We start from the raw sequence: 27,182 nt of genomic DNA on the forward strand, positions 1-27,182 counted from the left end.
CTGTTGTCTCTCTTTTTCTGGAGAGCACTCTGTTTCTCTAGCTGCTCCCCCGAAATCTGTACTTTCTCACCTTTTCACTTCTTCCCATCCCGTCTCCCTTTCCTGATGCCACAGTGTTTCCTTAGAGCCTGATCCAAAGCCCATTAAGTCAGTGGGAGTTTTTCCATTGACTCTAGTGGGTTTGGATCAGGTCCTTAGTTAGGGGACCCAGGTGGTCTGCAACTGACTTATAAAAGTGCATGCAGAGAGCACAGCTGCAGAAAGTGGAGAAACTGAACTCTTTTCTTTCCCTTTCAGCAAGGTCTCTCGCATATTGGAGTGTACATGCAAGTAAAGGATTCACTACTCGGACCTAGATGTTGTTATGTTCACAGTATACACATGGAGAAGCTAGCTAAAATCATAAATACTCTTGCTGGCAGGTTGCAACATTACACTACTGTGTTTCTTAGAATTCAGAACGATAACACACAAGAACCCCAAAACAGAGGGACACCAAGTAGGCTGTTCCCTAAAGCAGAAAGGCACAACTCACCCACCTTACTATCCACTGTCTTTCTGCTGATAGGCTTCACTATAGAGCTTCCTAGTCTGAAAGCTCCCTCCTCTTAAAGTGATAGCTTACAATTCCAATACAGTCCTCAATACACCACATATCTATAATGGTTGAATTAAAACAAAAAACCCTTGAACGCTGGGGTATCTAAAGACGGGGATGAGATTCCAGATATGCTTGGCCCCTTTCCTATTTTACGAATGTTGTTATGTTGCTTCAAAAAGAGGCATCTAAGAAATTAAATTATTCTAACTTACCCTAGCATGGTTACGGGGAGTAGAAGGGAAAGTTGCCGGCAGAAGAACACGAGGCAACAAAAGAAGATCTCGGCTGGATGATGTGGTGTCCTGGGTGGATCAAAAGGGCTATTCATTCACAAAGAGATTAGCAGCAGATCATAGTAAATGGACTACCATGATTGCAAACCTCCAATAATGGAGCTGCCACATAAGATGGAGTAGCCTAGGTCAAATTCTACAGGCAAGTCCAATCTCCTACAGTGGGAAATGCATGTGTGTAGCTGAGGGCAATATTTAACACTGTGTGACTTGCTCCTTTCTAAAATAATGCAGTTGGTTCTGGCTTGATTCAAAAATATTGCCTCTGGAGCTCTTTTCTCTCAGAATAGAGGTATCAGGAAGTCATAGATTTTAAGGCTAGAGTGGACCATAATGATCCTCCAGGTTGACCTCCTGCATAGGACAGACCATCAGTATAAGTTCTATTTAACTTCTCCATTGAGGGGCCAATGCAGGGCACTGGGGTGTGGTAATATCCTATGCTTTTATTTCCTCAAGGCCTGGGTTCCTGGAGGTAACAAAACACCCCATTAAATCGCTCTACATACAAGCAGGGAAGAGTAATTCACTCTTCTATACAATAGACTCAATCAATTGCCCAGCAAGACCTGAGTCAGATGTTTGGTACCTGAACCAAATACCTGAGGAAGGTGGGGTGAAAGGAGTCATGTGCTGGAGGGAGATACACAGTTACTAAACCAGAGCTAAACAAGATCGAAAGCAAGAGTTGGAAGTTATTAAAGCAAGTGGGAAATGCTGATGAGGGAAATTCTTCTTCTATTCAGTCACCCGACTTCATAGCAAATGAACCTTCTTTACCATCTGTGAAGGAAAATTTACTGGTGTGTTTTGAAGTGGCAGATGTTGAAGTAAGGTTCTAAAGTGGGAGGTGAGCTAATGAGATGGTTAGCCCCTATTCAAGCTGGTCAAGGATACTGAATCTTTCCTTTATGTTGTGCATGGATAAATGTGAAAGCAAGAAAAAGGTAGTGTGTGTGTGTGTGTACCAGTGATAACTGGGCAAGGCTAGGGGAAAGATAATGATTCCAAAGAACTGAAAAGTACTAGAAAAATCTGCACTTAAAGCCACATCATGGTCAATGCAATAATCTATGGATCTATGTCAGTTTCTAATGATCAGTAATTGAGAGATTGGATCATACGATTGTACAATTCGTATGGGCTGTGATACAAAGTACACTGTAAGGGCCCAGTCCCGAGAGGTACTGTGTCCCGATATAAAATGCTGAGCACACAAAGTCCTCTTGGCTTGAGTGGGAGTTGAAGGTACTCAGCGCCCTATAGGATCTGGCTTTGTAGTGACACAAAGGAGAATATAACCCACTGGATAGTTTTGTTGTAATGGTTTATAATGAGCTGTTTATTTTATCAGGGATATAAAACAAAACTTAGGGGGGTTCTCTTCAGTTATTTACTGCCCTGTTCATGCGCCCCTAGGAGCAATTAGCCTTTAGACACTCGGCTTTTCATTGCATCTTGACAACAGTGATTCATAAGTCTGCATTCTATTTTTCCCTTTCTTTCCTGATGTTGCTTTTCTTTTCTAGTCAGAAAACAGGTGTGGGAAGTAAAGGATGCAGAAAAAATATTTTTTGTTTGAATAGGTCAGAACTAAGAAAAGCAAGATCCTGGGCCAAATCCTGCTTGCCTTACTCACATGATTAGCCCCTCCTCCCCCGTTGAAGACAGGCATCCAGGATTTGGAAGGTGAACAGGATTTGACCTTTTATGGGCTTATGATTATTATAGCAAACAGGGCTTAAAAAACATTGCACAGTCCAGAGTCGCACCCAGGAATGACACAAGAGCAATCTCTCCTTTGGTCTTTTTACACTACCTGCTGTAGTCAAAGCAATAGTGGTTGGTGACATCCACCACTCCAGATGTGGGATCTCAATGAATGACTGGCCTCCCAATCATGCAATGTGATTCACTGAATCAAAGTCTGGTATCATCTTGGCCATTGAACGTATGGGTATATGTGGTAGGGCAAGGCCTGGACAAATTTTTGGCCCAATACCCTAAAATCTGACCAACATGTCCTGAAGAGTCATATCTCAGTCACTTGTTAAGAGACAGGAAGTAATGGAGACAGAGAGCACTTCTGACAACAAAGATTGCCTCCTGGGCATGTCTGGAGAACAACCCCCCTTTATGAACAGTGCACCCACCATGTTTCATTGCTTTTCACCCATAGCTTTTATTTTGTCTCAATAATGGTGAATAAGACTTTGGGGCAATAGGAAGCAGCAAATTAGACACGACTCTGCAATGAAATATGGCAGCAAAATGCCAGTGCAATTATGGATTGCCCACGGAGAAGCATCAAATTACAAAGCAGGGAAGTGATAGTCCTGGATTATCCCCACCCTGCCTATCTTCTCTTGTATGCTGTTGGGATGTTGACTCCTCCCTCTGTTCTCACTTCATTGCCTGTGTGATAAATTTTCCAAGAACCATCTTTGGTGCTTTCTCCCAAGCTGCCGCTAAGCCTGGGAGGAGCTCCATGTAAACATCCGCAATGCCACCATGTTATCCCTTATCTCCTCTGCTGTGATGCCTACAAGACACAGAACAGTGGGTAGGCAAGGTGGTGTGGTGAGATCGCTGCCCATTGTGCTGACCAGTTTCGTCTTTTTGTTTCCTTGTGTTGCCCCCATCTCGTCCCCATACCCACCTGTTCTTGACAGCATTTCTCTTAGATTGTAAGCTCTTTGGGGCAGGAGCCATCTTTTTATTGCCTGTTAGTACATCACCAATGGGGCCGCCATCATTCCCACAATACAAGTAATACATGATAATAATAGTCCTCCTTTAAGTAGCTTTGGTGAGACTACGGGTGAAATATGACATTCACCTCCGGGCATCTCAGCACCTTGGGGAGGAAACTAGACTTGGGCAGAATGAATGCCATGTCTCCTAAGTGAGAGATATTAGTATTCCAGGGAAAACTGGATGAGATTTGGCAGTTAGGAGGCATTGGCCATCACCTCTTGTGTCTGCCCCAAATGGGGAAATTTCCTCTCATGCAGAGGGACAGCACAAGGCCAATGCACCATTTCAGCCCTCAAAGTAGCTTTTCAGTGCTACGTAGGCTGTATGGTGATCCCCCGTGCAGGAGTGAGCATCATCCCCTATTGTTAACCATGGTCTCCCAGTGTTCAGCAGGGAGGTAGGCTGTGTGGGGCATGCATGGAGCATAGCTTCCCAGCCAAAATGTACAAGCCTTCAGGGCACACATTGGGACCCTGCCTCACGAGCTACATGGGGAATATGGGACAGCTCCATAGGAACCCTGTTTCAGTCACAGCATGCTAACCTGCAGATTCCAAAGGACAAGGGCTGTATTTCCTCTGTTTGTATTGCACTGAGCATAACAATGGCGTTCCATACTCAGAGAACTATAAGATGGTGGAATAGCCTCCAAAAGAAAAGCCACAGATGCTCCCTCACTAAGTTGGGACACTTAAAACTACATTAGACAGAAGCTCTTTTACCTGCGTGATAGGAAGCAGTCCTGTGTGGCAGGGGATGGGCCATATGACTTGATATAACTTGTCCATCTCTATTTTTTTTTAATGACTCTCTGTTTTGTGAAGCCCTGAAATCGAGCATAACCCCCTCATAGCTTCGAAAGCACGTTGTGTTTGAAAACACTGTATTAGCTTTTCTTTCTAATTTGTTTTATCCTCCTCTTGCAAACCCAAACAATTCCTAGACAGTGACTCGCAATGACTAATGCAGTCTGGGAGACTTCTAGGTGTCCCTGTAACTTAAAACCAGAAAACAAGCTCCCTAATTCAGTAGCTAGACATTCCATTGAAGACCTGTAGCTTCTGAGTTTTTATTTTCCTTCTCCTCAGGGTTAAACATGCTTTTATCTACAGCTTGTCTCCCTCCCACACAAAGCGATAACATAAGATCTGCAGTAGTTTAAGACGAGCTGTAATTCAAACATTCTTTGGCTACGGTGCTGCCTACATTTTAAGTTCTACTGAGCTGGGGAGCTCCCAGACATAGTTAAAAAAATGAAATGTGCTATGATCTTGCCATAAAGAAGGGTGGGAAGTAGTTTAGGTATGTTCCCAAATCATTCTACAGCTCTGCGAGACCCCAAACCTGTCGCATAAAGCAGGAGCAAGTTTAAAATACAGTTTTGGCACATTTACACTGCCATGGTTTAGCCGGGTTAGGAAACCAGGGTGTCATAAGCCAGTCTTCCAACATGGTAGAAACGATAGTGTTGTTGGAACCTTACAATGTAAACACTGTGAATAAGGGCCTCCCATGCACAAGAGGATTTTACTGAGTTTATAGCCAGGCATGTGTCGTCACCAACCATGGTTTCAATGTGATTTTTAACTATCTGGGTGTACTGGGATGTTTCATGTCTGCTCATGAGAAGGGCTGTAACGTGATTTCCAGGCTTAAACCAACTGTAACACCAGCATCAGCCTCCAAATTTGCCAACATGTAAGACAAACCATGGAAATGTGTGACCAAAATGTGGCGCACACCTGTGCTTTGTTGTGTGTTATCCCCATGGCTGACCGGATTTAATGGCGTCTAGTCTTTAATGGCTTCTAACCTGTGTTTAAGGAAGTTTTTTCTCACTGTTTGAATTAAACTTCAAAACTGGTTTATTATTTGATGCATACGGTAAGGAAACCTCCTTAACAACAGGCTTTATAATTATAAGCCATTAAAATCTGTCAGTCACAGTGTGACACGCAACAAAATGCAACAGCTCATTTGTCCGCCATTCCTCCTCTCACAAACAGCCGCTTCTGTCCTTTGTCTCCATCACTTTCCCCACTTGGCTACATCTCCCAGTTCTTTACCCGCTTCCTGCCATTCCCAAATCAGCCAGAGGCTGAAGACAAGAGTGCTCTTACTCCACTCCCAAAATAAGGTATCAGGAAACTACCTGGAGCGATCAGGGAACAGCAACGGTGGAGTGTTCTGGTGACAATGGCTCCTCTTGAAGCTCTCACCTTCCTTCTTATCTGCCCAGACAGCAAGCTAAACTTGGGAGGTGGAGGTGGAAGGCATAGGCAGCTCCTCAGAGTCCTTCCCAGCTCCATTTTTCCTTGGGATATACATGGGCAGCAGATGGTGGCTTGCAATGGCTCCTTCCATGTGCATGAAGAGGGAAGGTGCTGCCAACACACACCTGGGATCTGCACATAGTGATGTCACCACTACCACACGAGCCCGGGGGTGTGCTCCTTGAACAGTGTCTCTTCCTTCCACCCCCACACCAGTTGGCAGCTGATGCGGACTATCATCCAAGCTGCTGCAGTCCAGTTTACACTGTCAACCTTAGCAATACTGTGGGACAGGGAGTCTCAAGGGGCTCCAAAGTGGAACTTATTGTGAAATGTGTTACAGTTGAAAGCTCTGGGTTGGATCCCCCTGGACTCGTCTAGCAAGGCCTCACTCCCACCCACTCCCATCAACCTAAGCAAGCTGAGAGCTCCGCTCTATTAGCCTCAGTATTGTTTTCAAGAACTAAGATAAACATTTTCACTGAACAGTGCCCTTGATATAATAGTGTTTGCTAAATGGTGTTTGTTGCCCCCCTGCATGGCGTATTTAAGTGAGAAACCAAATGAATAGATTCTCGGTACCTCACCCATTTCTCTACAAGTGCACTCACTCCAGTTGTGTGGCTTTTCTCAGGCAAAGGAGAAAAATCTTTGTGAGGGACTTTTGCTGAAATAGCAGCAGCCCAATACTAGTTGACATGTGTTTGTGCTGAGGAAAGTGCTGCTGCGGGGTCATACTGAACTGAGTTACCAGTAATTCTGTCAGATGAGCATGTCAGAGCAAGCTTCCATAGAACATGGTTCTGTCTGGAGTGTGGCTTGTATGGTTACAGCGCCCAGTAAGAGAGTTTAATGATCTGGAATTCGGAAACAGTTTCCCCTTAGTTCATGTTTCTGATCATAATTTTACAGTGATTACATGAATTATCACGTGAGGGACTGTGTGGTGTCTGACAAGGTATCATATAGCAGAACAGATTCTCTTTATACTGGCTTGTTTTGTAGATCTCATTGACAGCATAAATGAAGGCAAATCTGATATATACTGTACTGCACCTTGCTGTATGGAAGGCTGTATAAGAGGCTTAATTTGTATTATATAATATAGTGTATTGACAAATTTAGTGTGAAGCTACAAAAACATATTTTAAAATATATGCACAAATGGAAGATTTAAGATTGAACTTTCAGTCTTAGCTCTGTTGATCCACTTGATTCTCTGACATTAATGTTGCATTAACGCTAGTCGTTGGCATAGAATTTCTTCATTATTTTTTTTTAAACTGCCAATGCCCCTTGTGAGTTACATTATCTAGAACTATTTGTTTTGATGCTTCCTGAATTAAAGTACTGCTCAGCAGAGCTAGACAGAATGCATCCTACAATGCCAAATGAAGTGGTGAAAGAGATAAGATACTGTCGGAACACCTACTGAGGACAGGTTTCAGAGTAGCAGCCGTGTTAGTCTGTATCCGCAAAAAGAACAGGAGTACTTGTGGCACCTTAGAGACTAACGAATTTATTTGAGCATTTCTTCGGCTGCACAGAATGGAACATATATTGAGGAGATATATATATACACATACAGAGAGCATGAAAAGGTGGGAGTTGTCAAAATTGCCACCCGCAGGTCTGTCATTGAATGACCAGACAGGTTAAAGTGTTCTCCTACTGGTTTTTGAATGTTATGATTCCTGATGTCAGATTTGTGCCCATTAATTCTTTTGCGTAGAGACTGTCTGGTTTAGGTCATCATCATCATAGGACCTAATCACATCAGCCATGCCATCAGGGGCTCATTCACCTCCACATCTACCAATGTGATATATGCCATCATGTGCCAGCAATGCCCCTCTGCCATGTACATTGGCCAAACCGGACAGTCTCTACGCAAACAAATTAACAGATACAAATCTGACATCAGGAATCATAAGATTCAAAAACCAGTAGGAGAACACTTCAATCTGTCTGGTCATTCAATGACAGACCTGCGGGTGTCAATTTTGCAACAGAAAAGCTTCAAAAACAGACTCCAACGAGAAACTGCTGAGCTGGAATTGATATGCAAACTAGATACAATCAACTTAGTCTTGAATAGAGACTGGGAATGGCTGAACCATTACAAACATTGAATCTATCTCCCCTTGTAAGTATTCTCACACTTCTTACCAAACTGTCTGCACTGGGCTAGCTTGATTATCACTTCAAAAGTTTTTTTCTCTCACTTAATTGGCCTCTCAGAGTTGGTAAGACAACTCCCCACCTTTTCATGCTCTCTGTATGTGTATATATATCTCCTCAATATATGTTCCATTCTGTGCATCCGAAGAAGTGGGCTGTAGCCCACGAAAGCTTATGCTCAAATAAATTTGTTAGTCTCTAAGGTTCCACAAGTACTCCTGTTCTTTCTACTGAAGACAGCAAGTCTCTTCTGAAACAGGTGAAATTTACTGTACTGTTTTGTATCTGAAGAAAGATCTAGAGTGGGAGAGAAAATATAGGACTTCTTGGAAAGTTCTGATTTAATTAAGAAGCCAAAAACTTATTTCAATTGTTAGGCCTCCGCAGCACTTAAAGTTCTATTTTGAAGACTTAAGTGACCTAAGAGGTCTTGTGCTGGGCTTCTCTAGAAGGGTATGGAATTAAAAAAAAAAAAAAAAAAAGAGTAAGCATGTCAGCATATGACTGGCAAACTGTAAGGAAAATCTTTTTGAAATTGTGATTGATACCTTGCCAATGGCCTTTCACTATTGGAGTTACAGGCTATTCCCTTCCTAATAAAAGAACAAACCAATCCAGCGTGGTTACTTGTCAAACATTTTATTTGTCATTCACACTAATTATAATATTGAATTTACAGAAGAAACTGTGGTACAAAGAAAGAAAGAAAGAAAGAAAGTCTCCATTAGAACTAAGTTAGCAGTCCAGCTGCTCGGCATGCTAGTCATCATGAATTTTCCTGTAGCACTGGATACTGCCTTCACTATGTACAGTAAGTGTCTACTTTGACGTGGTATCTAGAGACATCTTGTAGTGGGGGAAATCTACTCCATTTTCTTTTTCTATCTGGTTAAAACAACAACAACAACAACAAATAAACCACCAGTGCTTAAAAGTTTCCCCTTCTGAAAAAGTTCAGGGTGACAGTTTTGAAGGAAAATGTGACCATTCCAGTACATTGCAACATCTGTTTTGTAAACATATCCAGTAAATGCTGAACAAATATACTCTGATGCTGTTCTGATAGGATCACATTTCCCATTGCGTTCTCTATCAGATTTACCATACAGTCATTTCAGACTGAAAGTTTCTTTTTTTAAATGAAGTCATAACTGTCACAGCCAGAAAACCACAAAGAACCCACAGTTTTTTGCACATTCATTTCTCCCCTACAAAAAAAAAAAAAAAAAAAGAAGTGAAGTGTGTTTGACAGAGACCATGCTATAACTGTTTATAAAAGTGAATAAAATGTAGTTAATTTTGAAGCCTAAAATAACTAAGTTGGAAAGAAATAAGCTTCACTTCAGTATTTTGCCAACACAAGGATAAGTTCATTAAAAACATAGAAAAATTAAAAAAATGCAGAGTAATTACAAGCACTAACAATATTTTGCTATGTAGCTTTTAAACTCTATTTACATACATAAATACAAGTAAGTCTGTTGATGCAACTCTTCTACAATAAGGAGAAAAAAATGCCAAGTGATCAGTACTGACCAAGCTAAATTAACAAAAAATGTTATGATGCAGGTAAACAAGAAAGTATTTTGCTCAAATAAAAAATAATCTATTATTTCTGAATTTTCAAACAAATCAATGAAAAAGGTCACTCAGAAAATAATCATGAATGTTTCAAGGACACAGGCAAACCAGGACACATTTCACCTATCTCAGACTGTGGGCCACTTTCTGGAAATTGCTTGTCTCCTTTCCAAAAAATTATTTATCATAATTATGCATGAAATCCTCAGTAGCAGTAAGACAGGATGGGCCTGACAGCCACTTACACGAAGGACTGTTCTGGCTGTGCAACGTGGGGCTTAGCGTGGGTATAAATGTAATTTACAGAGCAGTGGAAAGGGGCCTTCATGCAAATGAGAGTCAAGTCCTATATTTACTCAAGTCTAATAGTACTTTGACTGCTAAGCAGGGTTGTTTCAAACATGGCTACAAATTATATTTTGCAAAAGGAACATTCAAACCCAACCCTTGGGGGAAAATATGAATAATTGTCTATTTTAGTGGGATTAGAATCCTGAGCCATCTGCGGGGGCAGAACAGTTTGTAGGGAAATGGAACTGTCCTTTTAGGTTTAATTCAACAATGGGAATGATAAAACTGAATTAATTTAGAGAGGCACGAATACAGGAAATGTCTTGCTTAAGCTTCCTTCTTTCATCTGCTAAGTGCTTTTGTACAGTCTCAAAGGTATGCCACATATATCGTCCTCATCGTTTGTTGATGATCAAGACAATTCTTTAAACACAAAGTACGTGGCTACTGGGCATGAAGGGGGGATGGTTTTCAAAAGACAGATGTGGTTTGTTTTCTGGCCAATTTATGATTTTTCACGTGGACTTGTGTGGATTCTCCAGTAGTGCTACAGTCTAAGCAGTGAAGAAGGACTTTTTTCAAGGTCACTGGAGACAAGAGACACTGACTATGCAAAGTGTCACAAAGGCTCGTTAAAGTTCAGTGTGGACACTGTATTTTCAAAATATACTTTATCACTTTGTGTCTTCCACTTCTTTTGTTCTTAGCAAATTTAATATATAATTATGTTGAACTAAAAGGACAATGCCAATTTATGTATTTTAAATAATAAGAAAACTTTGAGCTTCTACTGATATCCTTTGAAACATTCCCTCATTTTCTGCACGAGAATAACCTTATTGACCATGTTAGATGCTTCAATTTGTAACTTGTTTTATTCCAAAGTGCTTCTGCATCTGACCAAAACAAAGAAGCAAAACCTAATATATATATATATATATTTATATAAAGAAAACTCGAAAAACAAATTGTTTTAAATAAGTCCAGCTGTTTTGCTGCCTGCAGCCAAGGATCTTTGTAATTCAAATCCTTTAAAATTTTTTTTTAAACATCAAACACTGATCTGAAGTCCTGCTTTCAAATACTCTTCTGAGCTGACCTGCAATTGTTTCACTAATTTAAGAGGTACATTAAATAACAATCAGATCATTTTGAATGCACACGTCAACATCAGCAGTTTGTAATTAATGAGTAGTACAACAAATGCATTCAGACCAAACCCTCCAATAAAATAGTGCCTTAAAATTTACAGTGACATCTGATATGTTTGTGCTGTTAACGATGGGCAACAGTGATGATTCCATAATAGCAGATTAGTACTATTATAATGCATTTCAAATTTTCTACAGGACAGAATATTCTGTGCACCAGTTTTGAATATTCCTCTTCCTTCAGAACTATATGATCACAGAACTTTTAAACTCCACTTGTTTGATATTCTGGTTTCCAGTTGCGTCTGATAGCACTTTTCAGCTCCATTTACTTGTGATTTGTTAATTTGCTCTATTTTTTAGTACAGTGGTATGTACAGTGTTGTGGTGGAAACTTTGGGTGACATTCTGACCCCATTTAAGTCAATGGCAAATCTCCAATTGACTTAAATGGCACCAGGATTTCACTCTTGGCATGCCACCTACATGCTAGATTCTGTCCTTGAATGAATACTTGACTGCTGCTAAAGTCAATAAGAAGCCCAGGCAGGATCAATAGCAGAATATGGCCCTATATATTTGGTTGAAGAGAGATGCTTGACACCATTGTGTCTGCTTTACAAATTATATACTTCCACAATGCTGATCCTTCAAGTGACTGTTGGTGTTGAAAGACCAGCAGAGGAAAAGAATTACTTTATAGGGTTTCAAATGGCAAATTAAATAAATGGAGCAAAATGTAAACAATATGGCTAGATAACTAGACAACACGTTACCCATCGTTATCTCAGCCTTTTTTCAATGTTATAAATTTAACTTTGGCTGCTACCAAAAGAAAAGAGCATATTTAAATAATAATAGTATCAACAAATAAGAAAAGTCTAAACATCAAGCATAAATATTGAGGAAATCATAATAGTACAGTAGTTGAAAATGACCTAAGGCTGTAGCCATTGCATTACACAAAGTCCAAAAGAAAAAAGTTAAATTACCTCATTGAAAAGGGGCTGATTCTTTCAGTTGACAAAGCAATAAAGAAGCAAGCATGATTTTAAAAAAAAAATGAAATCTTTTTGCAATATATAAGGTGCCAAAAAAGAAATAAAGGAAGTTAGATGCAAAGCAGGATGAGTTGCATCCTTAAAAAATTAATAATAATAAAAAAATCCATATTCTTTGGAATATATAACTTGGTAAAAAAGTCTATGTCCAAGATATAAAACTTCTCATTCACAGCATTGCTAAATCAGAAGCATTCACAGTTTCCCTCTGGGAATCTTCCTATACTTCCTTATAACTAACACGCCCATATGATTAACTAAGATTGTGTTAGATTTTAAGTCTTTAAAATTAGACGTGAACTAAAGCACTTTTTAGGACTTTGTGAGACCTCCAAAATCAAGGACGTTTGGAGGCCACTGGTGTGTCTATCTACCCACCTTCCCTATCTCTAGACCAACTTAAATGTTCTCCTTTCCAGAAGTTCAGCCCTTGAAAAAGGCTACTTTTCTGGAATGACATCCCTTCACTGATTGGCTAACACCATGACATCATTCCTGAAGTACTGACTTTTGGATCGTTTGCTTCTGAAAGTGATGTATAAACATGGCAGTGCCCACAGGCAAGAAAGGTATTTATGGGATACCTATGGGCATTAGCAAATAAAAAGCACGTTAGTCCTGGCCCATCTCTACTTATAATTAATTCAATATGGTCGCCATACTGCTTCTTCCAGCCTTGCTGTGGTGCCCATGTTGGTAGGGGAGTTGCTGTGACTACCTTCTGCCTCCACCACATCGCTTTGGTTTGGAAGATTGGGGTTGAGGAGAGTAGACCCTGTGGAAGCATTAGTGCAAGGAGGGAGGATACGTGGGGGTGACCGATCTCCCCCAGACATCATGGAGAACTGGTATGACCCTGCTGATGTTCCGTAATAGAGATGGTAAGAAGGTGAGCTGGTCTGAAATGGGCTACCTTGAGACTGCGAAGAACCAGGATATGGAGGAGGGAGATAAGTGTGATATCTTGTGGCAGTGGTCATAGCAGACATACCAATTCCTATTCCTGAACTGACAGGCGTTGGGGTGTAGGTGAATGCTCCAGGATAGTGCATACGAGGATCAGAAATTGAAGGAAGAGTGGAGAATGGGCGATCAATTCCCACCCTGGGATCACTGAATGCTGTTAGGTCAGAAGCACCTAGTTTTTGAGAGAAGAAAAACAAATCAATTTTAAATGGAAAGAACAAGATTTTAATGAGTCACGAAAGGACAATGCTTTCTCATGGTGGATCAGTAATAGGGTATTGATAACACTGGCTATCTGAAACTTTTGAATTCATTTCAGTAAAGGGGCAATTAAGAGGGATTACCCTTGCCCTTTAGGTTTTTATTTGTTTGTTTTCATAGCACTTACAGCCTACGCAATATTTACAGCTTCAGAGTGCTCTATAAACATTAACAAAATAGTCATCACAGTGCCCTCGTGAAGTAGAAACACAACAGTAACAAGTAGTTTTGGAGAGGGGGAAACTGAGACACCAAAGCTAAGTAATTTGCCAAGGACCACACATTGGCAGAGGTGGGACCTTGAATGCAGGTGTTGCAGGTTTTCACTCCAATGCTTAGTCTCTTGTTGTAACTGCCTTATTTGTCTGTCTTAAAGATCGAAAGCTCCTTGGAGCAGATTCTGTTTTTAGGTATACATATGTGTGTTCTGCACACTTCAACTAATAATAGTGGTCCACATTGTCTATCAACCTTACTGAAGTTAAGAAAAATCAGGCCTCTTTAAGGTGTCCGAAAGTTGGGCACTGAAAAATGGAGTCTCCTGAAATCATTACTGACTTTTGAAAATCTTGGCTTTAGGAAGTCAATAAAATGACATCTATTGCAGATTTGTTTCCAAGCAGGATACTTTGGGATTAAAAGATTGAAGTGGTTTTTTTTAAATGGAAATGTTTCACACCTGACTGAGCTGAACATCTGATATGACAGCTAAACTCTGCTCCCATTGGTTTAACACAGATGAAAGTGTGCTCCCGCCCACCATCGTCTCCTCCAAAGGGATTAAACAACCTGAACAGATAATGGCCTCCTTAAAAGGGTCTTCATCCTGACTCAGATGAATGGAAGCTGTCAGTCCTCTGATGTGGCAGCTATGTATTATCAAAATAACAATAATAAGAAAACTTTCCCAAAACCAACCTTTTCAGACAAGGGGTGGATACTTTATGAAAGGAGTGTGTGTGCAGAAGGAAGCACTAGTATGTGGAAGAAGGAAAACAAAGCAGTCTGCTCTGACTGGATTGAAAGGTAGAGCAGACATACTACAGTGTCAGGTTCTGAAAGCTTGTCATAGCCAGATTTCTTCAATGGGTTTCGAAACCTTTCTTAGTTCCTTACGGTGTTTTGGTGTGCAAGTGTGGGTTTTACTGGGGGAGTTACAATGATACAAAGAGATATTTTATGTTAATACGGAAGAGTGTTTAAAATATAAATAATATCCCACAAACAAAAAACTTAATTACAAACCAGTTAAGGTTGCCTGAAGGCAAAACCCACCCAACTAGACCCATGAAAGCAAGGAAACTGCAAGTGAAAGAAGCACTCAGATATCACACTAACTCTGGTCACTGACAGATTCTGCATCTCCACAGAGAAACCACTTCCACCTCCAATAGATAGAGAAACAAATTACACTCCCCAAATTCATCTGATGTGCTGTAATGTAAAACCTTTTCACCAATCTCAGTTTCCCACAAAAAATAACTCACCGTACAGTAACCTCGTGTGCGTATTTCTATAGTAACTATAAGTGAATTTCCTTGCGGTCAGAGTTAAGGTTTTGTAATACTGTCTGAGTGAGATGAACTCAGGGCATGTGGTGTATTTCTTTATCTGTTGGAGTTGGAAGTGATTTTCCTGTCAGTGATAATGTTATGCTGGAGTGGTAAGGGAAGATGAAAGAGTGTTCCCTTTACATAGACACCTATACGCATGTACGAACTGGAAAAAAATGGGGGCAAAATATGTCTTTAAAAAAAAGAGTTTAAATTAGTTTTCCTAACTTCTTTAACACACACACACACACACACACACACACACACACACACACACACACTATGTTAAAGCTGGTCAAAATGTTTGGTTCCAAAACAATTTTCAACCAAAAAATGTTTTTTCATTTGTAAATAAAATCTTTCCTGGACAATTTTAGTTTTGTTTGAAAATTTCTGGTTAGTCAGCAAATTATTTTTTTCCCAGTTTTTTCTTTTTTCTTTCTCACTTTTTTTATTTTGCTCATGGAAAAGGAGGCGATGGGAGGAAAAAAAGGAGAGAAAAAGGGAAAAAAAACAAAAATAATTAAAACATTTCATTGCTTTGGTTTTAGCTTGTCAATGAAAAACAAAACAAAAACATTTCACAGAAGATTTTTTTTTAAATAAAGTTTTGATTGTCTACAAAAATCCATTATCAATTTCCAGCCTGCTCTAATATCTAGCTGTCCCCTAACCTTAACAAAATAACCTATTTCTACTGAGAAGCCCAGATAAGGATAGGTAAGTGATTAAAAAGTGCATCATTGAAAACAGTATTTTTAAGCAGGTACAACCCACTATAAATCCAACAGCAGCATAGACTATAGGCCATTCGAGGGGTCCCACCTACTCCAACAAGGCCAACATTTGCTGCCACGGGGTAAAGTTCCAAAGAGCTATGTAGGAACTTTAGTTGTGTGGTTCCCATTCATTTAAAGAGAATTCATGATGGTGAACACCCAAATGTTGGTTCAAGAGGTGGGGGTTAATGTCAGCAGATGGACTGCGGTAAATGATACAAAACTAGGTGATAAGTGTTCATTTAGAGATACATTTTTATGTTGGCCTGTAAAGTTCTGCAGTGCAATTCGACAGAGACATAACATAACACAGTAAAACACAACACTTAAAATGTCAAAAAAAACCACCATCCTCTGTTCAGCTCTAAGCCCCTAATCTGCTGTGATCTGCTCTGAATTTAGTGTGAGAGAAGGAAGCAGAGATTAAACATCCGCAGCATTCATTTCTTGGGAGATATTGCAGCTCTCCAGCTATCTAAACTATTTTTATAGTTCTGCATATCTCCCATTTCAAAGCAGCTAAAATTAATTTCTCTTCTGGTTTTTGACAATGACATTCTGGATTTCCCCATCACTTATCCAAAGCCAAGTAAACACTTGAAAACTTTTTCTTGCAGACTCAAAATGTATTTCATCCTGATTTGAGTAAAAAGGTAACAAGATGCTAAGAAGCTCCAACCACTGGTATCACTGTGGTTTGGAAACTGCCACATGGCTATGGTGGTACCTGTTTAGTGTGAATAACTTTTAGGTACTTACTTGAGAGTCGGCTTGAGAGTTCCGCAGTGAGGGATGTCATTCCACTAGCTCTCCCAGGTGAAATTGGAGTGGCAGGGTGCACTGAGGGCGTGGCGATTGATCCCAAGTATTGGTAGGACTGATCATAGGACCATGGAGGAGATGGCTGTACTTGCCTTGTATCTGCAAAGGAAAAGAAGTATTGAGAGAGAGAGGTTATTTTTAGCCTCTAAACACCGTGATCAAACATAGGAACTGAACCAAATGGTTTATACAGGAACTTATCATTTGCTTCAATTCACAATTTACTTCAAACATTCCCCTTTGTTAAGACACCTTCAGATGAATCGCTCTTCAAAATGTTATTTGTGCTGCTGTGATTTTTGATCAGTTGAAGCTTTTTGATAATTCACATTGATGGTGGTCAGGGAAAAGCGGATTAAGCTTCCCAAGGTGAAAGTGTCAATGCACAAACTGTTCATGGTTGAGGTACATTAGTATTTCAGTCGTGCAGTGTTGTTGCTGCCGTGCCACAAAAGTAAGACTCACATGTCACTGAGTAGAAGACAGCCATGCTAAATTGTGACAATTTAGACTGGGATTTTCAAAGGATCCTAAGGGAGTTAGGTGCCCAGTTCAAAAGGATGTGGGGTCTAATGCCCTTCGGCTTACTTGAAAATTCCAGTCTTAGTTCTGTGACAATTTATTTTGTTAGAGATTTACAGTGATTACGGAAGGTCTGTTACTAGAGATGAATGAAACTACTAGAGCTGGATGAACTTCAGAATTAGGAGTTCTTGTGCAAGCCTCTTGGAACTGAAAAATTGGAAAACAGGATATTTCATGATTTCTGGTGCTTCTAGGTGAAATCTGGAAATGCAAACAGTTTTTTTTTTTAATAGAGAAGAAAGTTAACTGATTATTTTTTAGCCTCGGAACGAATTTGGCTTAAGTATGGGGTCAAAGATTTGTAGCAGGGATGAGGGGCAGTATTTATATTCATCCAAAGCAGTTTGTCCATCGTAGGAACCACCTCTTTTTGCCACGTGAGCGTCCACATCTGGAACTGCCATTTGCCCCATCTGCACAAGCTGCCTTTTTACTTTCAGGAAAAAACACAAAGCAAGAATGGAAATTGTCTCTTTTTTCCACAAATCTGGGGTTTCTCACTAGTTTTCCCAGCAGTGAGAATTTTCTCCGACCGCTCAAACTGACTAATTGTCTCTTTGAAAGAAGCAACTATCAGAGTGGCAAAAAGCTGATACTATGCACAGGATGGATACCAGCATGGAAAGAAATGCTCTCAAGTTCGAGGTGAAGGACATAAAGCTTCCATAAGAAACCACATTTGGAGGTTTGTTGTGAATTATGGAGATGAGATTTATATTTCATTTCTTTCATTTGTTTGGAAGTGGAGATTTATCCAAAAGCAGAGTGGAGTAACCTGGCCTTTTTAAAAATTACTTGTAAGGCCACTTGCAGATTAAACCTACTAAATCAGTCTAGTCCCATTTCAATATGTCTATTCACCTGAGTACCAGGATAATTGGATCCTGGAAGGACCAACTCTAGCAGGGAAACTGTATAGTTCAGTCTTCTTGCCCATTCAGTCATTGGTGAATCTGCTGAGACTGCTATCCCAGAAGCCAATTTTTGTTTACCTATTTTATCTGAAGGGTTTTCTAATACCCACACCACTGCAGAAGAAGGTCCCTAGTGAGCTTCCTGGACTCTCTGTCTTTCTTCCTTCCTTGGAGGGAGGAAGCTCCACTTCATTTGTATTTGCTTCTTTTTTCCTTCACCACCATTTCCAGTTATGGTAGGAAAACTATTTCAAAGAGGGAAGGATCTTGTAGCATGCCCTAAAAGTGGTCATACTCTGAATTAGTCTAATCTGCCCTGGAAGTTTGTTTCACAGCGGAACCCCCATGACTCAGCATACTTTTCTCCTGCTCTCTGATGCTCTATCTTGGCCTGTAGGTATTGAAAAAGAGTGAGGAAGGATCTCTACCTATGGGAATTGACATGTGAGTGCCTTTGGGAAGGAGCAGCAGCTACCTCTCATCATTCTCTGGCTCTTCATGGAGAGAAATGATAGGAGGCATTGTCATACCACCTATTCCAGTTATGCCATGTAGATGGGTCAGCACCACCTTCTCACTGATTGTGTCTAAAACTGAAGGAGTCAGCAGTCTGAAGACTGAAATATGAACTCTACCCCTCTTTTAATGCCAGTACAACTGCCTCAGTGCTGTGCCCTGGCCAGAAACCCAAGAGTGGTATATTTTGTGATGCAAGCACATGCCCATTAGCAACTGGACAGAGGCTACCAATATATTTGATCTAGCTCATTCAAGATCCACTGTCAATTACTATTGACCTGAGATGGATTTGAAGCAGTGATTGAGAGATGAAAGGCTCTGTATCACATTACTAACCCCATAGCCATCTAAGTCTTCATCAAGTAAAAAAAAATCTAATTGCCAAAAATCAACCTTATATTTTGTTACTTGAATTCCCAAACACATAATTTTCCTTAATAGTTGTCCTAGAATGGCTTTAAAAATGAAGAGCTCTGATTGGTTAACAAATTGCATACCATTCAATGATGCTAATGCAGCATAACCACAATACCTGGGTTAGAAACTCACTGACCCCATCCGCCTCTTCCTTCAGTCATTTACTACCAAATAAAGCAATGAAAATAGCACTGGAAAATTCTGTAGGTTTTTTTTTGCCGGGGGGTGGTGGGATGGTGACTTCTGCCACTGTTTCAGTATTTAGGGCTTCGTTCAACTCCCACGAAGGTCAATGGGAGCATTTCCACTGACTTCAAAGGGAGCTGGAAATATTTCTGATATCCTTCTTTCTTTAGGACCCAATGGTGAACTTTCAGTTTATCTTAACTTAAACTGGAACCGCAAACTGCCACAGTTTAAAGAAATACAATTCCCCCTCCCCCCCAACTCACCATTCTCTTCCCAATCAGAGTAAAGATTTAAATGTTTCAAAATGTAGCAACCTGTGTGTGTGTGTGTGTGTGTGTGTGTGTGTGTGTGTGTGTGTGTGTGTGATAGAGAGAGAGAAAGAAAGTTAAATGTATGAAAACCTGCTTTAAAAAATCTGAGTTTCTTCCCAAACTTCAGAGAAAATAATAAGGCCTTTAATGCCAAATAGGATTGCAGAATTATTTAAAAGGAGAGTAAAACAGCATGAAGTCAGTGGAGCTGAAGCTGTTTACACCAATCTGAGGATCTGGGCCCAATTCTTCCTGCATTTCTTCTATTAGCATGTACTTTCATTTCTGCTTTTCATCATAGGAGAAAATATATTTTAAAAAATGAAAACAGTTACTAATTGCAATAAAACACTCCAGGGCAATAATTACAGCACTGTAATTCACACCTTGTGTAGTCACTAGCTCTCAGGCTCCTGTCTACCAAGCTATTAAGCATGATGTATTGGACCATCTTTCATGCCTCATCATGTTGTAGTGCCATGAAAAAGTTGTGGTGTTTGGTTTTTTAAAAAACACCCTCATAATTAAACAGTGCCAATGTTGTATACTGTTTAATGATTAATCAAATAAGCTTTGGTAAAAGACTCAGGTAAGAGGGCTAAAATCTCTTTCCCATGTTGCTTCTTGGGGTCTCATATATAGCATTTTTCTAAGGATTGTTGCAGTGGAAAATCAAAGCCTAATTTGCAGAAGGTTGGCATCTTCACAGAATGTTGATAATTCTGCCTTCTGACCTGAGATTTCACTGTCAATGGTTTGTCAACAGGTGGTGCTGGAGAACTTTTTGCACTGCCCCATAATTGTTAGCACATATTTCAGCTAAAGTGTGCTTGGCACCAAATAATTGCACTACAGAAGTATCATGCCTCAACAGTAGTGATTTTCTAGTACTGTATGACCCATGATTGCAAACGGTAGTAAGGTTGGCTTTGAGCCCACATGCAAAATGCCATGCAACTATCCCAAGAACTGTCTAAGCCATTTATATAATACTTGTAACACTCTTTAGTCCCGTACAAACCACAACACCTCTGGTTGCTTTAAGTACAACTGTACTCTGAAAAGTGACTTACTTAGCAGATCTGTTCCCTGTGGGTATTCAGTCTCAGTTGCTGATTTTAGGGACTTTTTCTCTTTTTTTATTGTTTGTTAGCACTGCAGAACAAGAGTGAGCAAATACCTGCCAGGCAATGGAGTTGCACAGATATAAATCAAAGCCAAATTTGGCCTACAGAACCTTTATTAATCGCGAGGATGCATGAGGAGGAGAGAACTCAGCTTGGCTTCAGAGCCCAAAGTGATTTTGTGGGACAGTCATTAAAAATTCTCCCAAATAGCTTTTTACCTGTAAACTGAGCACATATGACATAGAAATCAGTGAGACAAAACAAACACAGAGCTCCTGTGTTTCTATAGAACCACTTTTCAGAGCAGATTTACACTTCAAAATGCACAGCAAAATAAAGCGAGGTGCTCGGTGGTGTAAATCAGCACAGTTCCACAGACTTCCATAGAACTGTGCCAATTTACCCAAGCTGAGGATTTGGCCCCTTTGTTGTGGTAGAGGGTGGGGTCTGTTTTATTCACCCACTCATTTCTAAGGTAAAAAAAGATCTTACAATCTGAAACTTCTTAATCATTGTGGTGTAAAACTAATTCCTTAAAGAGATTGGAAGTTTTAAGTTTAACTGGTCAATCAGATATGGAAATCAGATGGCTGGTACCACTGTGCCTATGAGAATGAAGAGAACTTGCTTAATGATTATGTGAATTTCTGTCTTGTCTGTGTTTGGTAGGATACAATCTGCCTTTGGAGCTGGTTTGTGCCACCATAGTACAGAGTGAGACAGCACTCAGTGTGTCATTGCAGATCAGACATTACAGTCTAATCTTAGCCAAGTGGAGCAGTGTGAGCCAAATCTCACTATGACATAGTGTGTTTACTGGAAGCTTCAGCAAGGAGCTGCAGGATGTGAGTCAGTACTTTATGGTGCGAGTCAGGATTGAGAATGATGCATCAGTATTCAGCAAGGTAATAGGTACCCCCTTGACTAGCTTTGGGTGCATTTTACCTGGAGGCCCCTGTCTAAACTAGGGTAAATTCCAAAGGCACCACGGGAAAATAATGTTTCATTCCCACAAACAATACATACCTAGCTAAAAAGTCTTATTATCTTGACGTCTTGCCTTCCAGAAATGATTTTACAGCACAAGGGTCAATGGGTAAAAGGGAGTCACCCACAAGTATATACAAGTAGCAAGCAGTTGCTTAGCCAGATATCTGTATCAGTTAAAATTCCATAATAACATGAGTCAGACAAAATGTGAAACAGCCTCTGCAGTTGCCAGCCATTTCTCTCAAGTTGCAAAAATGTCTGTCAGTCACATGCAAAAATTTCTACCAGTCACATAGTGTCAAGCTTTGCAATTCCTCCACCATCCTGGCTAGCACCTTAACGGGAACATCTGGCCCAAAAGATGGGATGAAAGAAGGCTGGGATCCCATCTCAATGGCTAAGCAGGGGCTTACTAATGTCATCCCAGAGGGAGATAAGAAATGACTAGGGCCATCAACTACTTTACAAAGCTTCACTGACTCCAGTATTCATTTGCTTTTTCCCCACCGCCTTCATGATTTGCCAAACTTTCCAAAGGGAAGCAGTTCTCATAGTGCGAATTTCCCTCTCTGCCAGTGTGAATAAGTCAGGAATGGTCTTGATTAGACACGTTCATTCAGAGAGGTTTCTTGCTGAACGGGGCAATGGGCTGAGAGGAGGGAAGTTTTAGGCCTCAAGAAAAAAATGAAGACATTTTGCAAAGTTCTTTTAATTTTTTCTCTCACTCACATTCCTTTCTCCGCTTCATCCACTGCCACCCTCATCATCTTCCATCTTCCGTTTACTCCTTCCAACCCCAGGTACACAAAGGACAGACTGGGGCCCTACAATCTTGCACTGATTTGACCTGATCTCCCATCCAGCAGCATGACCAACATGGCTCCATCACTCTCTCCCTTTCCTACCAACTTGGGGCCCAACAAATCACAAAGACAAGCCTTAAATCCCAGCCTACAGCAGCACTTTGGAAAGCTGTGTCACCTCTCAGCAGCTGAAAGGATTAGTCAGTGGCTTTGAGAAGGTAGCACTTTCCAAAGGGCAAGGTCATTGCTGGCAGCAGCAGACACACAAGGCAAATATTCTAACGCTTCTCAGTGCTGGAAGATGAGGAACTGGAAAATTACAGAGCAAACTGTAAAAATTCCACCCTCAGCTATTTCATTATACAGGGTGCTTCCCCTGAGCATGACACATGGTGGAAACTACTAGGTTGCGCTGTCAAACCACAGAGCCATTTCCCAATGTAACGGTGAGGAGATGTTTGGGATTCATGGAAGTGGGCACAAATTTTAGAGACAGAATTTTTAAAGCCACCTAAGGGCTTGAAAATTGGAAATGAATGGGAATTGGGCATCCAAATCCCCGCTGCGGCTTTGAAAACCTCACACTAGATTTGCAATGGTTGACAATGGGTCTTTTGGCTGAGAATTCCAGTGGCTGCCACCACTCCATTGTCTTTACATGCTCAAGGTTGAGCTGTCTGTTCCACATCGACTGCACTGCCTTCCTTCGTGGGAGCCGCAAGATAACCTTCCCCCCCCCCCCCTTATATGCACTTCACGGCACACTGTTGGCTTGAAATCTCTGATTGTGTGGAGCCCCCAGATTACGTCATGTAGCCCTTCCACTATATGAACTGGTGTAAATGAAGGCCACATTGGGTTATGGTGCACATCATGTTTTCATGGCACTGCCAAAGCTACTCACTCTTCATAAAAGGCACCTTCAGCACTGGCCTCATACCCCAATATTTACTTTTATTTCAGCACTTCTGAGGTTTTGTGAAATGTTCAAACTGTTCAAGGAGTTCTAGAGGAGTCTGAGCCTCGTCTCCCATGGGACCATGAAATGCATGCAGCTCCACACAATTCCTGCAGTAGCATAAGTTCCTTAGGTTTTAGAGCACAATATGGGCTAGAGTGGCAACCTTTCAAAAGGTTACGCTTAATTGCACCATATTAATTTACCTTTACTACGGTTTTTGTGGAATTCCCTACGCTTATTATTAATTAATTATTATTATTATTATTATTGCAACAGTTGCCAAAATATGCTGGGTATTCTACAGCTATGTAAGAAGATACAGTCTCTACAAAGTGGGCAGCCTATAATGTGAGAGAGAAAAAAGAAACACAAATATTGGGGAGGATGAGACACAACAGGCCAACAGGCCAAGGTGATGGCTGGAAGTTCTAGTGATAGTTCTGCTTTTTATTTATTTTCTGTGTATCACCAGTCCCCAGCTTCCCCCCTGTGTAGCACTAATTTGTCAGTTAGCTACTTTCTTTTAGGCATTGCCGCAGAAATGAGTCTTGAGGAGGCAAATCCCGCAGTGCCTCTAACTACTGGGGATCATAATCCTCCAGTTTTTAAGGCGCCCCACTGCAATTTTGTAAAATAACACATGAACAATTCCAGCTGCTTCTTCTTTCAAAATGGGTGGGACAGGGGATGTCACTGGGCGGCTGGCCCCAGTAAATGAAGTAGGTCCAGAGCCCTGTGCCAGAGCAAGTTCTCCTATTTGGCCGATTAAGACCAGGATTGCAGCTGGAGGCTAAAAAGGATCAAGGAGAGACCCAGTGAAGTCCCTGAAGGAAGTTAGGAAATACAGTCCCAGTGAGTCAGAGCAGACTGGTTCAGTCAGAGGCAGGTGAGAGCTGCCAGAGGCCAGAGGGACTGGAGAATGTCCTGGAAGGAAGCAGAAGGTGTTTTCAAAGCAAAGGAAAGCAGCAAGGGGGAATTGCTGACTGGTGTCTTCAAGCCAGAGAGTAAGGGCTGGAAAGGGCTGAAGGCAGGAAGAGCAGCAGAGGGAGATGCCTGCTGGCTCTGAACCAGAGCCAAGGGACAGAGGGCTCAAGGCAGGGGTGCAGTGGAGGGACTTACCCGCTGACATCTCCAGGGCTGGAGAGCTGGGCCCAGAGGCACCATGAGAAGTGATGCTCCACTGGTTAGGATGCTCCCAGCATAGAGGCTGAGGGGTTCCCACTAGGAAAAGCAGGGGTGCATCCCAGCTGGAAGGGCAGGGCTGGCTCTCCTGGTACCAGGACAGGAGAGGACGAGGCTGAGTGCTGGGGTGCAGTGAAGGAAGCTGGGGCTGTGGTGGAGAGCTGGGGCTGAGGTGAGAAATGGCAGGGTTGTATGTTGCTCTTACTGTTTGGACTATGTTGGGGAACTGCTGGTTTATGGTGTTCGGACACGTTCTGTTATGATTTACGGCCACAGTTCTTTTGGAATACATGAACTCCATACAGGCTACGTGTATATTTTGGCAGATGCTTTGGACTATTTCTGGGGACTCAGAAGGAGGGAAAACTAAGGCAGGTGTGCTTGTCACATGAGGGCGCTCTGGTAGGGCTGCCCTCTTACAGAAGGGAAAAAACAAGCACTCCCTAACAGAAAGAACAGGAGTACTTGTGGCACCTTAGAGACTAACAAATTTATTAGAGCATAAGCTTTCGTGAGCTACAGCCCACTTCTTCGGCTGTAGCCCACGAAAGCGTATGCTCTAATAAATTTGTTAGTCTCTAAGGTGCCACAAGTACTCCTGTTCTTTTTGCAGATACAGATTAACACGGCTGCTACTCTGAAACCTGTCACTCCCTAACAGTTTGTTTTAACTTGTTTCACTCTATTTCCAGGCCATGCCAGCAAGTGAATGCTGCAAAATAGCTAAAATGCAAAAAGGATACCAAAGGCAATGGAAGAAAGTACTTGCTGAAGGGATCTCCCCACCCCCTACATTCTCTTACACTGCGGCTTAGGGCCTCCCTAATGAACTGTCCAAGCTAGAAACCGAGAACAGCTTGCATGCTGTATTGTACTGCCAAATAAATACATAAATAATAATGATGGAATGCTTATGAAATAGTGATTGTCTGGGGGCCCCTGGGAATCTTCTGCAGTTCTTCTTGCTAACCTGCTGCCAACACTGGGAGGCGCAATAGAGCAAGCACCGAACTGTGAAAACTGATTTCACAATCAATGTGTGTGCTGTTCTAGCAGGTTAGTACATAAGCTGCTCAGATGAAATATAAACCATCTCTCCCACTGAGTAAGCACACTCTTTCTGGGCTGGCGTCACTGTTGCTTTGAAGAACATGACTGCGTTATGTGCAAGCGGCAGAGTCTGACAGTGCCAGCGACACACAGAAATCAGAAAGCTGAGTTTTGTAAATTAAGGATGCATTGTTCTTTGTCTTCTGAGGTATGACTCACCCTGGAAAGTGATTTATTTATTTATTCAAAAAACTCGATTCCTTCTCCGCCCCCCCCCCAATCTTCCTCACTCTCCAAAAAAGAATATTAACAATGAGTGAAATCAAAGAATTCAACCCTGACCTTCCACTTTTTTGGCTTCCTGTGAAAGGCACTCAAGCAGACTCTGGCATGTTGCAGTTTTCCCCCCTCCCTGTCCTCAAATTCTCTCCTAGAACATAAAAAGAATTGCTAGGAAATCACAGCTCTAAGAGTCGGGAGTCAAAGAATACCTTGGCTACCCTGATAGCTTCACACAAGCTATTGCTATACTCTTTATAATAAGCCATGGCATATAACTGACCCTTAGTATTAATTATTATTATTATTTGTAGTACTGTAACTCCTAGGAGCCCCAGTGGGCTAAGCACTGTACTAACACAGAACAAACGTTATTATTGGCCCACCTTTCAGCTCCACTGCTTCAAACATCTGTTTATCTAGATACTGATATGTTCCTCATCATTGTAGAATTTTAGCACCTCACAAATGTTAATGAATTTATCCTCACACCACACCCACGAGGAAGGACAATATTATTATAATCCTCACTTTTACAGACAGGGAACTGGAGCATACAGATATCAAGACTCCAGTTCAGCAAAGCACATAAGTGTGTGCTTAAATGATTTGCTGAATCAAAGCTTCAGTGAATTGCTCAAGGTCTCTCAGTCTGTAGCAGAGCCATCTAGCTAGAGTACTAGTTCAGTGCCCTAACCACAATACCATCCTGTCTGCTAGTGACTACTACAATATTTTTCTTGTACAAGAGAGGGGAGATTCAAGGAATTCACCAATTGCCTTCTGGTGCCAGTCCATGGGGAATGGTGGAGGAAGAGTAGCGGTGTGGTTAGCAGAAGTGGTGTTGCTCTGACTTCATACCTCCACCATGCTGTGCCTGCTCTCAGCAGCCCTTGGCTAAGGGTCACTGGAAATGTAATTTGCCAGTGCCAAACCATTAAGACATCTTCTTGAAAGGTCATAGAAAGATTTGGGACCTTGTGTTCGAAAGGACAGTCATGAAGGCATATAGCCTGGTTTTAATTCATGTGGAATTGCCTCCTATATCTATATATGTGTTTGAAGACCATTTAATTTGAGGTTGGACATTGCTTAGAGGAATTATTCCCCTTGGAAATAAAGAGTAGCAAGGAAGCAAGTAACCTCAACGAGTCTGTACAGACTGCCGTGGGACACAGTGACAAAGCAATGACTACAACACAGCATCAGGCATCTCACAGGTAGCTCCTAAAGATGTAAACTAATTACACCATATTAAAGTTCTCTAGCCCACAGATAAGCAAAG

General features: G+C 41.2%; 1 protein-coding gene across 2 annotated transcripts in view; it reads right to left on the reverse strand.

Annotated features, from left to right (window-relative positions):
* Window positions 1–8,728: 8,728 nt before the first annotated feature.
* RUNX1 (RUNX family transcription factor 1) overlaps window positions 8,729–27,182 on the reverse strand; it is a 288,952-nt gene continuing 270,498 nt past the window's right edge. For both annotated transcript variants that reach the window (XM_054048759.1, XM_054048767.1), the window contains 2 exons: window positions 16,508–16,669; window positions 8,729–13,327 (listed from right to left, as the gene is read on the reverse strand). In XM_054048759.1, coding sequence (XP_053904734.1) covers window positions 12,834–13,327; window positions 16,508–16,669 — 656 coding nt within the window. In that variant the 3' untranslated portion in view covers window positions 8,729–12,833. The remainder of the gene's footprint in view (window positions 13,328–16,507; window positions 16,670–27,182) is intronic.

This window comes from Malaclemys terrapin, chromosome 1 (genome assembly GCF_027887155.1).
Source record: "Malaclemys terrapin pileata isolate rMalTer1 chromosome 1, rMalTer1.hap1, whole genome shotgun sequence".
Lineage (NCBI taxonomy): Eukaryota > Metazoa > Chordata > Testudines > Emydidae > Malaclemys > Malaclemys terrapin.